General features: G+C 40.1%; 1 protein-coding gene across 4 annotated transcripts in view; it reads left to right on the top strand.

Moving 5' to 3' along the window:
• The window catches only part of pard3aa (par-3 family cell polarity regulator alpha, a), a 426846-nt gene that overhangs the window by 164626 nt on the left and 246515 nt on the right, over positions 1 to 15705 (top strand). For all 4 annotated transcript variants that reach the window (XM_057322206.1, XM_057322207.1, XM_057322205.1 and 1 more), the window contains 2 exons: positions 3763 to 3929; positions 7910 to 8047. In XM_057322206.1, the coding sequence (XP_057178189.1) occupies positions 3763 to 3929; positions 7910 to 8047 (305 nt within the window). The remainder of the gene's footprint in view (positions 1 to 3762; positions 3930 to 7909; positions 8048 to 15705) is intronic.

Genomic DNA, 15705 nt, shown 5'->3' with positions numbered 1-15705 from the left:
GCGTTCCCGTTCATCTGTGTTGGCTTATCAGTATTCCTCAGCACTCCCTGTCCTCTCCATTACCCACTACTGGCAGCCAGTCAGGGACACTTTCCTTTGGCAGGTAACGCACCCGCAAGGACAAAATGGACACGAGCAATTTAAATGATTGGAAGAAGTGCGTAATATATTAGAAAGCACTGCGTTTGAAAAGTCGGAAGTAAATCGCGAGTTATTAGTGCCAACTCAGCAAAACAAAACACAAGTTTTATAGAGTAAGGAGCACATGGAGGATGAAGACTCTCATCTATGTTATAAGTGGTTGGAATCAGATCCCGTGCAGATATTAAAGTGGGGGGCCATGACGGTCAATACCGCCCTTGCTATGGATCGTTCCGAGATACCGGTGAATGTGCTGCTTTAATTACAGACTAATCCACAAATCTCCACGCACGGCCCTCGAAGAGAGGCGGTGGATTAGAGATGTATATATAGTGTCTGAGAGGGAGTCCTTGGTGAGATTAAACCCGATCTTCGGTGTGGAGGTTGTTTGCCGGCCTGTGTTTCCCACTTATGCTCCCTCACTATTCATAATCCTCCATGGAGGGGTGAAATTGGTCCTTGGTCCTCATTAGAGGCTTTGGCCGTACCCCTAACACACCTGAGATCGATGGGTGCAGGCCTTTAAGTGGTCGTCTTGGTTATTAAACGCAGGAGAAGCCAATTTCGGGGTGAGGAAAGCTAATCCAATCACACATTAGGAACACATATTGGTTAGTGGAGTGGGAAAGAGGAGGGGGGGAACTGGTGTGTACGGAGAAACCACTTGGATGCAAGACAAAAGCCATAGTCAGAGCGGCATCACATGATTTGTGCAATGGATGCGGCCATTGTGCAAAACGGGTCAGTTTTTGTGAAATACGTGGACATATTCGATCTTGTGCTTATTGGCCATGTTCATTTAATCATTTTTTCAAATCTATTGATAAGCTTTTGGGCTGAAATCCCAAATGTTTTTCTTTGGATGGGAATGTCCTGAGTAGTTGGAATTCATGACTTGTATCTATTTGCTCACATTTAGTATGAATAAAAAAAATTCTTCACTATATCAAACAAGCGAATTAACATAAGCATCAGATGAACAACCACCTGTTCACACAGTGCATTCAAAGCAATCTGGTTTGTGAATTCCATATTTGGTCAAAATAAGCATTTTGAACTGCAAAAAGAGAAAATGATGTATGAGGTTTGTCGAGAAGTTTCATGTGGGTTTACTCAGGCTTCATCTTTAAAATGATTTGGAATACTGTATCTGTCCAAGACTGGATGTCTCGACCCGGTCTGTAATGGATTCCAGAGATACCTTTAGGCCTTTCCTTCTTTCTGCTGTGATACAAACTACACAATTCTCAAGCAAACCTTGCCAGTTCAACAGCTGCACCACCTGCAAAACCTTTTTTAGCTTTAAAATAATCACAACATTAGGTTCCTGAAACCATTATATCCAATTTGCCTGTCAGTTCTTGTTATTACCCATTTGACATTAGTCATTTGAAATCTAATTTTGTGAAGGCCAAAGCAACGCATGTAGATGTCATTATATTTTTTTCCTAAACCATCTCTCTGTGTTGCATTGGCCTCTGACTCAATACTGAATATAATCTCAGACATGGGTTGGAGTTATACGGTTACGCTCTTATTAAGGGGCCCCGTCATTGGAGCCATGAAGCAAATGTGAACTGACCGTGAACAAGAGGAAGTGTATTAAAAATCATTATTGAGTTCTGGTCATAATTAAAGAATAACATTACTGACGCCCCTCCATGGCCTCCCGTGGAGCAGGTTTGTCTTTTTTCTTGGGTTTGAGTTTTCTATAAGTAGAATGTGTCTGACCGGATATTTTATTACTGTTCGAGTGGGATTTTGTGTTGAGTTGCATATGCAGACTCACGGTCTCAGATGGGCATATGCTGTAGCAGGACACGGAGGGGTGGCAGGTGGTTGCTGGGACATTTGCATAATTCTGAAAGTACCGTGTCGTGTACACTCATAGCGAGTCATAAACCCGGTGACCACAGAACTGAGGACTTTCAAGTGCTCAGAGCTTCTGCAGGTGTTCAGCCTCGAACAGTCAGTGAGACTCTACTGTTAAAACTGTGTGCATGTTGTAGTTGAAGCAAAGTTATTTGTGAACTTTTCTTGAACTCACACTGTAAAAGAGTCTTGTTAAAGACCCTACAATTTTCTGGCTGCTGGGGCGCCAGTAAAATAACCGTTTTTTTCATGTAAAATAAGGTTTTCACGGTTGTCTTGTAAATTTCCAATCTTTTTCAAACTTTTTTACTGTATTTCAAAAGTATGTGAAAAACCTGTAAAACAGTCAAATTTGGTCAAATTACATGTTTTTTTTTACATTATACGTGAAAAACCTGTTAAAAATAACAGTAAAATTCTGTAAAATTACATTTTGTACAATGCAGTACAGTGCAGTCATTGAAAGATTTGTGTTGTAAAGTGATTTTGGGGGGAGGTTGGTTGGGCTGCCAACATGTGATCTATGTCAACATATAAAATGTTTTTGTTTTTTTATTTTGTGCTTTTACTGCTTTAAAAAGTTCTCTCTTAGGGTTTATTTTACTTAAGTGGTTTCTTAAAGCTGCAATTTGTAACTTTTTTGTGGTAAAAGATAGACATTATTTTGTTATTAAGCAAAAACATACACAAACAAGGTTCAAAACCCTCTATTTACCTTACAAAAATTCACAAAGGTAAACTTACAATAATAATTTAAAATTTCAGCCGTTTGGTTCGATTTTTTCGGGAAATGTTTTTTAACATGCCTAAAAAGTTACAGACAGACAGATGTAAATTCTGTTTTACTGTAAGTACTGCAAATACTTACCAAACACTGTACATTACACCAATTATGTGTATATTTACTGTTGTGTAGTTATATGTTTAAGATGCGTATCTGCAAGTAGTCTGCAATGTAATGTTTCAAACATAGATGGCGATAGAGAGGCAAATTACGGATTGCAGCTTTAATTTTATTGTAAATTTTATTTAGAATTTTTAAGTGACAGACCTATTCATTTTTTTATTAATTTACATACAGTAGGTTAAAAATAAGTTGATTGTCAATTGTATAACAAGGTCTGTTTTGTAATACATATTGATATTTGTATAAATATTGTGAACCCAGTATTGTCTATTTTCTGAATTGTATTCTGAGTCTATGAACCGTTTTGTCGTTGTCTCTAGTGAAAGCCCTATTTGATACATCAAATGTGTGAATAGAATTGTGGACTCCATAGCACCTTCAGACTCCAATCCTGTCTGCCGATCTGAGCTGTCTCAGACAGAAAGTGTGAACCTGCATCTGACTAATCCCCTCTCCTGCCCTGCAGTTCAAAGCTATTACAGCTCAGCAGCACATGGAGACCCGTGTCTCTCATCTCCCAATTGTTTCAGAAGAGTGTGTGTGTGGTGTGTGTGCGTGTCAGAGAACAGTCCCAGCTTAAACTGTCTCATTGCCACTGCCTTTCTTTGCAAGGCTCAGAGGAACTGGCTTTGTGTCAGACAGAAATGCACTGCTGTGTCTCTCTTACACTTGTGTGTGACTGAAAAGGGCCTTTCTGTATGAAATATTGGAAACTGGTGTGATGCGCTGTGTTTTCTATTTGTGTGTACGTTGGGTGGTTGAAGATGCTCAAGTTGTGAGGGAGACACATGGTGAAGATTTGGTAATAACAAGAATGGTCTTTTCTCACTTTTCTGTTTCAGACATGCCCTTGCGTGTACGACGTAGCAGTGACCCGGCCCTGGCTGGCCTGCCTGATGCCCAGCTACAACCAGAGGAACCTTCCCGCAAGAACCCAACACGCTGGTCCACCACTGCAGGGTTTCTGAAAGTCAACGCCAACAGCGGAACCAATAGCTTAGAACGAAAGGTGAGCTTTTCCTATTCTTTACTATGGACTTTTATTCACAAGCCTGTGATGATGCATTCAGTGGTCATCAGCATCGTGAATCCTCCAAGATTTTTAATATTTTCCTTTTTTTTTAATGTATGTTTATAACACTTTACTTTGTATTATATTACCTTTGCATCAAATTAAAAAAATGGTTAATGGTAATGCGAGGGTGTTTCTTATACAGCGTCTATGGAAGTCTTTGTAAATTTGACATCGTTCTCTCCTTTGACTGCCGTTATCAGACTCTCTATTTTTTTCATTTTGTTGAAATTAGTGAAAACACTATTGTTGAGTTTTTCTTTTGCTATTTAAGCAAATGAGAATGCAAAAAAATGTATATATTTGTGGTAGTCTCCCATTCACTGCTATAGAAGTTTACCCAACTACCCGACTTCCGCTACTGAGAAACCCAGAAACGTATAACAAGGTCCATTGTGAAATCAATGAGCTTAAAGGAATAGTTCACCCAAAAATGAAAATTCCTTCATCATATGGCTTTCATTCTTCTGCAGAACACAAAAGAAGATATTTTGAAGAATGTCGGCAACCAAACAACAAACCTTCATTGACCTCCATTGTATGAACACAAAATTTACCGAGACATTTCTCAAAATATCTTCTTTTGTGCTCCACAGAAAAAAAGGGTCAGATACAGATTTTGAATGACATGAAGGTGAATATACTGTATAAGAGACTATTCATTTTTGGGTGAACTATCCCTTTAAGGTTTTGGGCCTCATGATCCTATCAAGCAATTTTGTGGCAATTTGTAGAAAATGTCTGGCCCTGCTTCCTTTTACTTGAATCATTCCTCAGATGCCCTTGATGCCCCTCTCCACTATCTGTCACCAACCTGGAACTTTCTTGGTTATGGACTCATATGTCTTTGTGGTTAGAAGAATGGAGTCTGCCTCCTTTGTTTGTACCTTTCCTCATGTTCCGGGCCTCATTTCGACGGTCAGTGCCCTTGGCTTTAAATGAATCAAAGAGCGTCCCATTCTCTGTTTTCCTCTCTTGCTTCCCTCGGGCAGCCAATGAAAAAGAGGCCAATTATCTTCGCAAAATGGATGCTCTTTCGCAGCGATGACAAGCCTTCAGTGCTTTGGAAACAGCAATATTCCAAATTAAAACGGAGGAGAAAGGGAGGGGGGTGAAAGATGGAGTACTCGGAATGTGACACTGCAGCCCGCGATGAGATTAGTGCGTCTCACTGCGTTCACTGGTAATCCTGTTTAAAAGCACTTTGCTTGTCGGTTCCTCTATAATCCAGACACCGCACTCTCATTTCGGCAGAGCGGAGGAATTAAGCTGTTATTTTTACCTTTCGTTCTGCACCGGATCACTTCATTCTTCATTGTTGTTTTTGGGGTGAAGTGACAAAAGCTTGAGGTATTTGGAGTGTCTGTTTTTGGTCGATACTGTCAGACGACTATAGTCAGTGGGATGAATAAAAATGCGCCCTGTTAACAAAACACACATTAAAGGGATAGTTCACGCAAAAATGAAAATTCTGGCATCATTTACTCATCCTCAAGTTGTTCAAACCTGTATACATTTTGTTGTTCTGCTGAACACTAAGAAATATATTTGGAAGAATGTTTTGTAACCAAACAGTTCTGGGGCACCATTGACTACTTTACTAGGAAAAATTACAATGGTAGTCAATGGTGCCCCAGAACAGTTTGCTTTCCTACATTCTTCAAAATATCTTTTGCGTTTATCAGAGCAAAGACGTTAATACAGATTTGGAACAACTTGAGGGTGAGTAAGGCCCAATCCCAATTCTACCCCTTAACCCTACACTTTCCCCTACCCCTCCGTTTGGAGCGTACACGTGAAGGGGTAGGGGTGTCTCAATTCTCTTTTGGTTGGAGGGGTAGGGGTAAGGGGAAGGGCCAGATAGCCCTTCAAATGAAGATTTTTCGGGACCTCACTTCAAACAAAGAGCTAAGAGAAATTTCCAACATGGCTGCTCACTCGAGCAAGCAGACCCATAAATGTAAGTTATTTTTGCCATTAGTAAGGATTTTTATGACAATTTTTCATTTTATGTATGTTACATTCAATCTTGTGTTAGTATTTACGGTGATGTTCTTTTAACGTTTGCAAAAAAAATGCAAAAGTTTGCTAGCGGACAGCACTGATTGCACGATATTAGAAAATATATTTTGATGTCATATACCCGGCGCATCGGCGCATGTCCTCTGACGTAACGAGCTAGCAACGACGTATATGATGACGTATAACAGTGTAGTAGTGGTGTCCCATTTCTTAGCGGAAAATTTGTAGCCACTTTGTTTCAAGGGGCAAGGGGAAGGGGCGAGGTGTAGGCGAAGGGGTAGAAAGTAGAATTGGGATTGGGCCTTAATGATGACGGAATTTTTATTTGTGGGTATCCCTTTGTAGCGAGGAAGGCGGGGCGAGAGCAGTGGGGCGAGTGTCAGCTGTGCGAACGCCGGTCCCCGCATGCCTCACGGGGGAGCTCGGGAGCATAAGAGGACGAGCGACCAGACCATCGAGAGAGAGGACCCGGGCCCGGAAACTGTTAAGTTTGTTAGCAGTCGACCGTGAGGTGGCTGCCGGTCTTTTGTTCTTGGATTATTGTTTGTTTATTTTTCATTAAAGTTTGTTAAATGTTCGCCGGTTCCCGCCTCCTTCCTCCCGGGTTTCGGCACCAATGTAACAACGTTCAGTGTAGGGAAGGAAGGAGGCGGGAACCGGCGAACATTTAACAAACTTTAATGAAAAATAAACAAACAATAATCCAAGAACAAAAGACCGGCAGCCACCTCACGGTCGACTGCCGGCCACACAAACATAAACAAACTTAACAGTTTCCGGGCCCGGGTCCTCTCTCTAGATGGTCCGGTCGCTCGTCCTCTTATGCTCCCGAGCTCTCCCGTGAGGCATGCGGGGACCGGCGTTCGCACAGCTGACACTCGCCCCACTGCTCTCGCCCCGCCTTCCTCGCTACACCCTTTAAGATTTTTTTGCCTTGAAGTAATATGCACATTTTATCCAAATCATTGTAAGGTCTTTATGGACATTTTCTCATATGAATTGCAGCATCTGTCTCTCAGTATCTCTCCCTGAACTCAGGAACACACAGACCTCCTGCTGTATTTGATGGCTTTGCTGAGTTTGGCCAATGCATTCATTACAAAACACACCGCACGACGTCCTAATTCATAAGACCTGCTGTTTGATGCTAGAGTTGTCTACAGTATATTGATCATTTCACCAGGCAGGAACATTAAAATGATTCTGTCTTCTAACACCGAGAGATCTCTTTATGTCTATTTTCATGTTACTTGTACTATAACAGTTTTTTTTCTCATTTGTCAGACAAGGTCTTTAGCCAGGAGCAACTTTGCTCTGTGGGCTTTCTAGGCTACGGCCCGCTGTGTCACAAAAGAACCTGTTTTAGGTTTGCTCTAAAAACTCTTGAAATTGAGTTTTGATTTGCGCTCTGTAGCTGGAGGAGCGTTTTATTTCACCTTTGTGAAACCATGCGGTGTGACTTTAGAGGCACAGTGTGAATAACTAGCTTGTAATGGAGCTCTTTATTGGTAAGAAATGAAATTAGGAAACTAATATAGGTGGCCTGAATGATATCATTGCGGGGCTTGGATCCAAGATAAGCTTCTCTTGTATGTCAATTATAATATTTTTTTGCATTTAGTTTAGTTTTTTAATGAGGAAGTTTAATTACATGAGGAATTTTTTTGTTTTAGGGTGAACTATCACTTTAATAATATTACTGTGCTGGGAATAAGATCTCTCAGTTATGATTGTATTTAGTTAAATGTAAAGAACTTTTGGCACGACATTATGAAAACATGGAGGTTTATAGTGATGGAAGGCTTGAAGATCTTTCTTTTATAACTGTCTTTGCATGCACCTCAGACGACATTATGTAAACTGTTCTGTTTCATTCTGTGCGTTGTGTTTTTCAGGGTAAGGGTCTGGATACTTACCGCAGCCTTCCTCGTGATTCCAGCGCCTGGGCCGCCCAGTTTCAGAGGGAAAACGCCCGCTCCTCTCTCAGTGCCAACCATCCTTTAGTGGACCGATGGCTTGAGCGTCAAGAGCAGGTACTGTTACTATGACAGATAAACTGTTTAGTTGTAGTCTGTGTCAGTTTGAGCTCTCCAAAAAGGTACATAACATCCCCAAAGGGCCACTCGCGGGCACTCTTCTGAATCATGAAATGAGAAATGGAGCCAGTGAGGACTCGTAAACTTCAGATATGTGCACACGCTGGCTGTTGCATGACCGCAAGTACACATTAAGTGCATGATCAAGGCCAAAGAATGTTTTTTGGCTAAGTGCAGTATTTGCCTATGATCTCTATAGACTTCTTGATTCTTATGTTGTTTTATTTTATTTTCTATTGTTTGTTCATATACAATACTGTATGTAAATGTATTGGTCCAGGGTATGAAATTTAGCGGCATCTAGTGGTGAGGTTGCGAATTGCAATCAATGATTGCCATACTGTGTATGTAGATGGAAATAGCTCATTCTAAGGTAATAAAAACACAATGCTTCGTTATGTAAGGTCTTTATACACCTCTGAAGACATTTCTGTCAATAGATCCTCAAAAAAATGACACACTGGACCTTTAAAAAACGTACATCATTTTCAAACAATGATTTCACCAACTTTACAAACACGGTTAGCTGTTTCCGTAGTTGTGGATACTAAATGTTTTTAAATTCATCTCTTTTGTCAATGCAATCGAAGGAACCATCTTAAGGTGTGCGGGAGGCATTTCAGTGAGAAATAAAAGCGATAGGTTGAGAGAAGAAGATTGAGATGTCTGTGGTGCCCACCGTGCTGCGGGGAATTCACTTATTAATTTTCACAATCCATTTGCTTCAACTGCCAGCATCCATTTCACTCTTTTCCCCACACTTTTCTGTCTTTGCTCCACTCAAAAGACTGTGACAGAGGTTTGGCTGCTTGTTTGCGATTCAGGTGGTCGTGGTTTCTCATTCCCAACAGCTTGACTTTGCTTACGGAACACCACCACCCCTCCACCCAAAGGGCCCGTGGCACCAGGAGTCATGCATCATCATTAGGGAGTCGTCTTGCATGCAAGGGCCTCTGGGTTGAATGTTGGGCTGTTGGCGGGTTGAAAGGAGCAGTCAGTCAAGGCTTGGGCTTAACCTGACAGACTCATTCATTTGAGCTTCACTCTATTACAGCTTAGCCTGAACACCACCAATCTGCCGCCAACCCCGCCTGTACTCTTTCTCTGCCTCGCCCAAGCTACAGTCACAGGACCTTTGTCATTTTTTCTTATTTCTCTTTATCTGCTTTCCACCTCTATCCCGCCTCTACATTCTTTTACCTTTTTTAATCTGTCCTTTTAATGTCAATTACAGCTTGAGAATAACTACACATTTTCATAAATATATATATTTTTTAATACAAATTTTGTCTTTTTTACAAATCATATTGTGGGAATGTGTAGCTTACTAGATATACAAAAGTAAGTCCAAGTTACATACATCACATTCAGTCAGACTGTCTCCACGGCTTATAACAAACTTCTAAGCAATTATGTGTTTATTGCCGTCTTAAATATCCATTTAATCTTCCATTTCCCTTTTTCTTGTATTGGCTCTAAGTGTTTAGTTGCCTTCCTTCACAACAACTCCTCCGTTCAATATAGCCTTCATTCTATTTGCATAATGTTGTGGCTTTTTTATAGACCTTGAGTAAGATACTTCATTAAGCCTGGCTATTTCACTTTATTAACCATGTCTTTCTTTCTTTCTTTCTTTCTTTCTTTCTTTCTTTCTTTCTTTCTTTCTTTCTTTCTTTCTTTCTTTCTTTCTTTCTTTCTTTCTTTCTTTCTTTCTTTCTTTCTTTCTTTCTTTCTTTCTTTCTTTCTTTCTTTCTTTCTTTCTTTCTTTCTTTCATTGACATTGAAAAAATGGAACAAATACCGTAAATAGAAATGACTTTCCTGTGGCTCACTGGTAAGAGCATGGCACTAGCAATGCCAAGGTCATGTGTTTGATCCCAGGAATTGCACATAGTCAGAAACAAATGTATTATACAATGCAATGTAAGTCGCTTGGGATAAAAGCGTCTGCCAAATGCGTAAATGTAAATACTCACAGTAACAATACAGCAATGAAGAGCTTATAGGTTATAGCTTTGCTGTCTTTCCAACCTGTTTTACAGCTCATCACAAATCAGCGCTTGTTTTGCTCTGGCCTGTACGTAATGATGTACATCACCCCAGAACCCTTTAAATGTGTCCATGGATAGTTCCAGTTGTTTTTAATTGCATCCTGACAACTCTCGGCCTTTGTCCCAGCTGACTGATGGCCGTCCTTACAGTGAGGTGCTTGTGTCTCTTACCACTGGGAATTGTTAAAGTGGCATTTCCTCCTCCATTTATAAAACATTCCTTTCCCCGGTGATGAATTAGAAATTCCCCATCTGGGGAGGATGAGGGTGGTGTGAGGACTCTGCTGTGACTGCAAGCAGGTGGATTTGTGGGTAATGCAGAGTGAAGCAGGTTCATGAGGTCACCTTCTCCAAGAACAAAAGAGTATTTGAGTATTCCATCAGCATACTGTATGTCTGCATTCAGTTCTATGCAAGAGAGCAAAAGTTCTGACAAAAGGTGTTTTTGGCCCATCTGAATAATGACAAATCAGAATGAAGTGTTGTGTTTGGGCAGTGCATAGGTTAACTTTTGTTTTGGTGTATGTGGTGTGTTTATACTGTATGTTTATATGGAAACACTTACAGTGTTTGTGCTCTGTATGTACTGCATGAAAGAGAATATTTGTATTATACTTATTGAATACCAAACGGTTCTTCAGCTGGAACTGTTTTAAGTGGATTCACAGTTTCATACTAGTTCCATAGTCATAGCTTGTGCTGTCCATTGACTTTGTGATCAATCCATATTTAGATGAAAGTCTATTTTATTGTATATTGTAATTGTTGTTATTGGGTATTCCATTCTGAAAGAACCAATACATGTGTCCTAGGGACAGAAGTGACTGCACACCAGAGGGAAACCAGTATTTACTGTTGTTCACACTTAAGGGTTTTAAGATTAGAAGTGAATTGTCACTTCCAAATGGTAGTGCAGTTAGTACACAAGTTTTCACAACATTTCTATTGTCTGGAATGAGTTTTATCACATCCTGTACTGTACATTTACACACAGTATAAGAGAATGCAGCAGTTCTGTGCACATTGAGATGGAAAAATTATATTCAATCGATTTTTCAAGAAGTTTGAAAGTGCAAACTATCAAAGTGGCAAAAAATTGGGCAAACACCCTGCCAGGACATTGCTGAGTGTTCTAGGCAGATTTATTTATTTATTTAATTTTTAGTTTATTTATTTTGCAGCCAAGTTGTTTACATTTTGTTTTATGTTTTACATCACTTCAACTCCTTAAAATAAGTTGCAGAAACTCACCACTGGATAAAATGTCAAATAGAAAGTTGAAATTTAGAAGCAGTTAAATGTTATCCACAAATTTAAGGCAGCAAAAAGAACAGAGTAGGGCGGCTAACAAGTCCACTGGCAGAAGGTTTAGAATATTCTTAAATTAGATTATAATATATTTTTATCATATATACTGTCTGTTTTATTATATGATTTATATATTTAATTTTTTTGTTTTATAATCTGCTGGAATGCTTAAAGTAATACCATATTTCTCCAAGTAATTTTAGGTTCCAATAATGTCTATAGCACAAATGGTGCAGGTAAAGTTGCATACCAAACTTTAATGCTCGGGCTTAAGGTCTTGTTCAAACAAAAAGAGACATTATTCATTCCACGTCTACGCAAACCAATTCATTCCTGTATCTAATGTCCAAACAACAAACCACCCTTCAGCAAAGCCCTTCATTCCCTGAATGCAGGGAGTACCAGAGAGAGTCAGAGGTATAGATTTACCTCACATCCTTATGAAAGAGTGCAGACATCCCCTGTGTTTCATCTTCCTGACAGAGCAATAGTGAATTGGTTTTTGTGGCTGGAAGATTCTAGTTTCTCACACTCTGTCTTGCTTTCTTCTGGTTCTCCACAGCTTTTGTTGGAGAAATGAATCAGTTCCCCCCTCATTCATCTCTTCCCTCTCTCCCAATTCTGTAACCAATGAGCAACTCTTCCAGCCTCTTGGAATCTCTGTTTCATTTGTTGATACTTTTCCCCTTTCTATTACGTCTACACGTATGTACACGAGTACATTCTTAGCGCATTCAAGCGACCAACAGACCTGGCCTGTAGGTGCTGCTCTGCGCTCATTGTTTGAACCCTCATTCAGAGACGAAGGGGAATGAAGGCAGAAAATAACCCTTTTTGGCTCTTTTGAAAGGCCTCTCCCATCATACCACGCACACGTACACATACACACATCGTGATTATTCACAGTGCAAATGGCAGCTCACCAGAGAGCAGCTTCTACAAAGAAAGCAACCTGAGATGCTGCGAAGCTCAGTCTAGCGTAATGCAGTATCTGCCCCGCTCCTTCCCTCATATTACACACTCATTTGACCTCCATTTATCCATTCAAACAAATAAAATACATTTCTTTTGCTCTGTTTCATTGTCAAGCGTTACAAAACGCTTCAGAGATCCTAACAAATTAGCTCAGTGGTGAGAACTGAGCTCCTGTTGATTGGCCTTTCTTTTCTCTTTCTGTCTATCTAACACATTTAGACTTTATATTTAGACACGAACACACCCCCATCTTCTTCATCATTGTTCACTGTTGAGCATAAAAACCACTGTACATGTCTGTCTTTTAGGTGTCAAAGAGATTTAAGATCATCTCTGAGGGGGAGGTTTAGCATCAGCATAGTGACATGGTCAGGAGATGAGGTAAACGTGTAGTCTGACCTTTAACTCTATAATCCAATGTCTTTCCATTCCTTTCTGAAAGGTTTTGCTCACAGCACATCCAGCTTTTCCTTAAAAGGACATTTGGTGACCTGAAACCATTTTTCTCCATTAATCCACCACCATAGGTTGACTTACACCTTGACCTTTTCTTGCTATGCCAACTGAGGGAAACTGACAGGACCTGGTTGGGATATTCAGTTAAAGCAAGTTTAAGGTAGTACATTTTCGGAATATGGTTCTTGGAATATCCCTCCTACCTCATCATTAGCTCATCCAAGGTGGTTGAACAGGTTGGCTACTAGTTTATGCGATGTAGAACACAGTCTTGCTTAGGCTGGTTAGAGTTGGTAGACCACTTTAGGACATGTTCCAAACATTTTTTGGATAATGTCAGATGTTTGGGGGTTATGTCTGAACACATGATGCTTTGTTTCTATTTCTGTTGTAGGTTAGTGGATTTGGTTACTGGTGATTCATAAAAGAGGAGAAACATGACATAAGAGATAAACTATATAATCAGGGCGATATATTAATTATGGTACTTGAAATGGCACCACACTATTCCTAGTCCTACCCAATAATTTCATGTTCTGTGCCATGCCAGTTTATCTAGATGGTTTTGAGTTACCTTTCAGAGTTACCTTTTAAATATTCTTTTGTGTCCTAATTCTGGCTCTTTGCTCGAATTAATTTCTTACATCATAACAGACCGCCAGACAGAACTGTCTGGGAACTTTCTCTCTGACATTCACATTTCTAATAGATCAAAACAGCCTGGAAAGTTCTGTGGTCCGTCTGAACTCCCAGAACAATTGTTTGGCTCTGAATAGGACAGCCAACGGAAACTACATCGAGACGCGAGCTTTTACAGATATCTGCTTCACATTTCGTATCTTTTGTGTTTGCTGCAATCCATGGAAGTACAATTTATTTTCTTTTTCGCTCAGTCCAGACGAATTCAGTTAAACTTGCCCTCCCTTTGAAGTGGGCCGAGCTCTGTTGCAAATACAGACACACCTCTCTTATCTCATTTGCACACGAGAAAGAACCTTTTTGGGGTTTCTTACAAGACATTACTTTTACTGTGAAGAATGGCAACAGAGAGAGAAAGCGAGAGTCTGAAGATATGGCTTTACTTTTGTCGTCCTTTTGTAAAACAGTATGTGTCCATCCATTATTTTAAATCTTAGTCCAACATATTAATGGCTTCTATTCTTTCCCTCTGTTTTACACTTTCTTCACTCTCTCCTTCTCTTAACACAAACACTTTTCAGATTTCATGGAATTTTGTAAAAAAAAAAATGTTGTCCTTACCCAGATAGCACAGGTACGCCTGTAAGATGTCTGCTAAAGATCTGGAATACATCTGCTGAACATCTGATGAATGTCTTAGAAAAGGCAGTTTTACATACATGCTAAATCATAAACATCTTACAGACATCAGACCGGAAACGTCTCAGATGCTTATTCCAGATCAGCAAACAATTAAAAAATAATAAATGCGGACGTCAAATAGACGTCTTCCAGATGTATTTGTGCTGTCAGAGTAACTAGACACAGAGATGTGTTGTTTTTAGAGTGCCCTTCTTTGTAAATCTGTCACTTTCAACAATCCTGTTGTTTTGATTCTTATTCAAACTTCTGGATCTGTCTTCAAAACTCTGACAGAACAACAGTTATCTCAACGTAATTAGACCATGTCTTTATGATGACGTGCCCCTCTCAAAAATCATGTAGAACATTCCCTGAGGGGTCAATAAAGGATGCTTGTCTGTCTTTGACACGACATGCAACTCTTAGCACCTGTCAGGCTGACAAAACACACAATGGCATATTCACCCATACCTGTTATAATAAAAAACCTCCATCTTCCACAACATGTCAACCCTGCCCATACTTCATTCCTTTATTTACATCCGTCTCTTTCTTTTCACCCGCTCTTTTTTCCACATGGGTGATTATGAGTGTGTTATGCCCTGATTAGAATTAGTGAGTGCACTTTGTGCTCCGCTCTACAGAGTGAGAAATCACTCCCTCAGTGAGAATAATTGAGCCCAGGCCCGGTTGCCAGCTCATTACCCACAAATCATAGCAGGCTGGGGCAACTAAGCAGGAGACAATAATGACTTTAGGGAATTTGGAACCTTGCGGTGGTGAAAACTGCTGTTACACTAAGGGCACTTCCAAGGTGGGAGAACTCCGCATAAGGGTCGTATTAAAGGTGCAAATGAAGTCATGATTTTGCTCTCACTATTTTGATGCGTATGATACGTTTGGTGCACAAAACTGGACAATACAAGTCCAATTTGAGTTGTGTCAGGCAGTTTCTAAGATGGAAGATCTCTAAAAAATAGACTGGACTCAATCCAAGCTCTGTTGTTGATAGACTGTAGGAGTCAGCCATGCTTGAAAACCACTAACATCCATCAAAGGTTTCACTTTTGTAACAGACAAGATCCTTTGAAAGACCACTTTGGCGTTAAGCAGCGTCTTCTTTTCACGCTGTCAGCGAAGCGATCCACACCTGGATGCAATTAAATTGCTAAAGAAGAGAGACGATGCGTCACGGTGGATGCAAATGGCGACAACCCCAAAATCCACCAATATTGAGAGCTAAGAAAGCCGTATTCTTCATCTATTAAGCTAAATGCTTTAGCACATTTATTAGGATGACAGCTAAGCAATGAGGTGGAAGATGGACTTTGGAGACTGTCAGTATCCGATTTCCCATCCTTGCTGAATAATTCATTTCTATTTATTAGATTTTTGTGCCGTTCTCCGTTCTTTGTACCATTTTATAATGCCGGTGTCTCTGTCATTTGTCTCAAATGAGTCCACTCCACAGCGTCCACGTCCGTC

Source organism: Triplophysa rosa, linkage group LG23 (assembly GCF_024868665.1).
Source record: "Triplophysa rosa linkage group LG23, Trosa_1v2, whole genome shotgun sequence".
Classification (NCBI taxonomy): Eukaryota; Metazoa; Chordata; class Actinopteri; order Cypriniformes; family Nemacheilidae; genus Triplophysa; species Triplophysa rosa.
The sequence above is the reverse complement of the archived record's forward strand: the minus strand, read 5'-3'. Positions and strand labels throughout refer to the sequence as shown.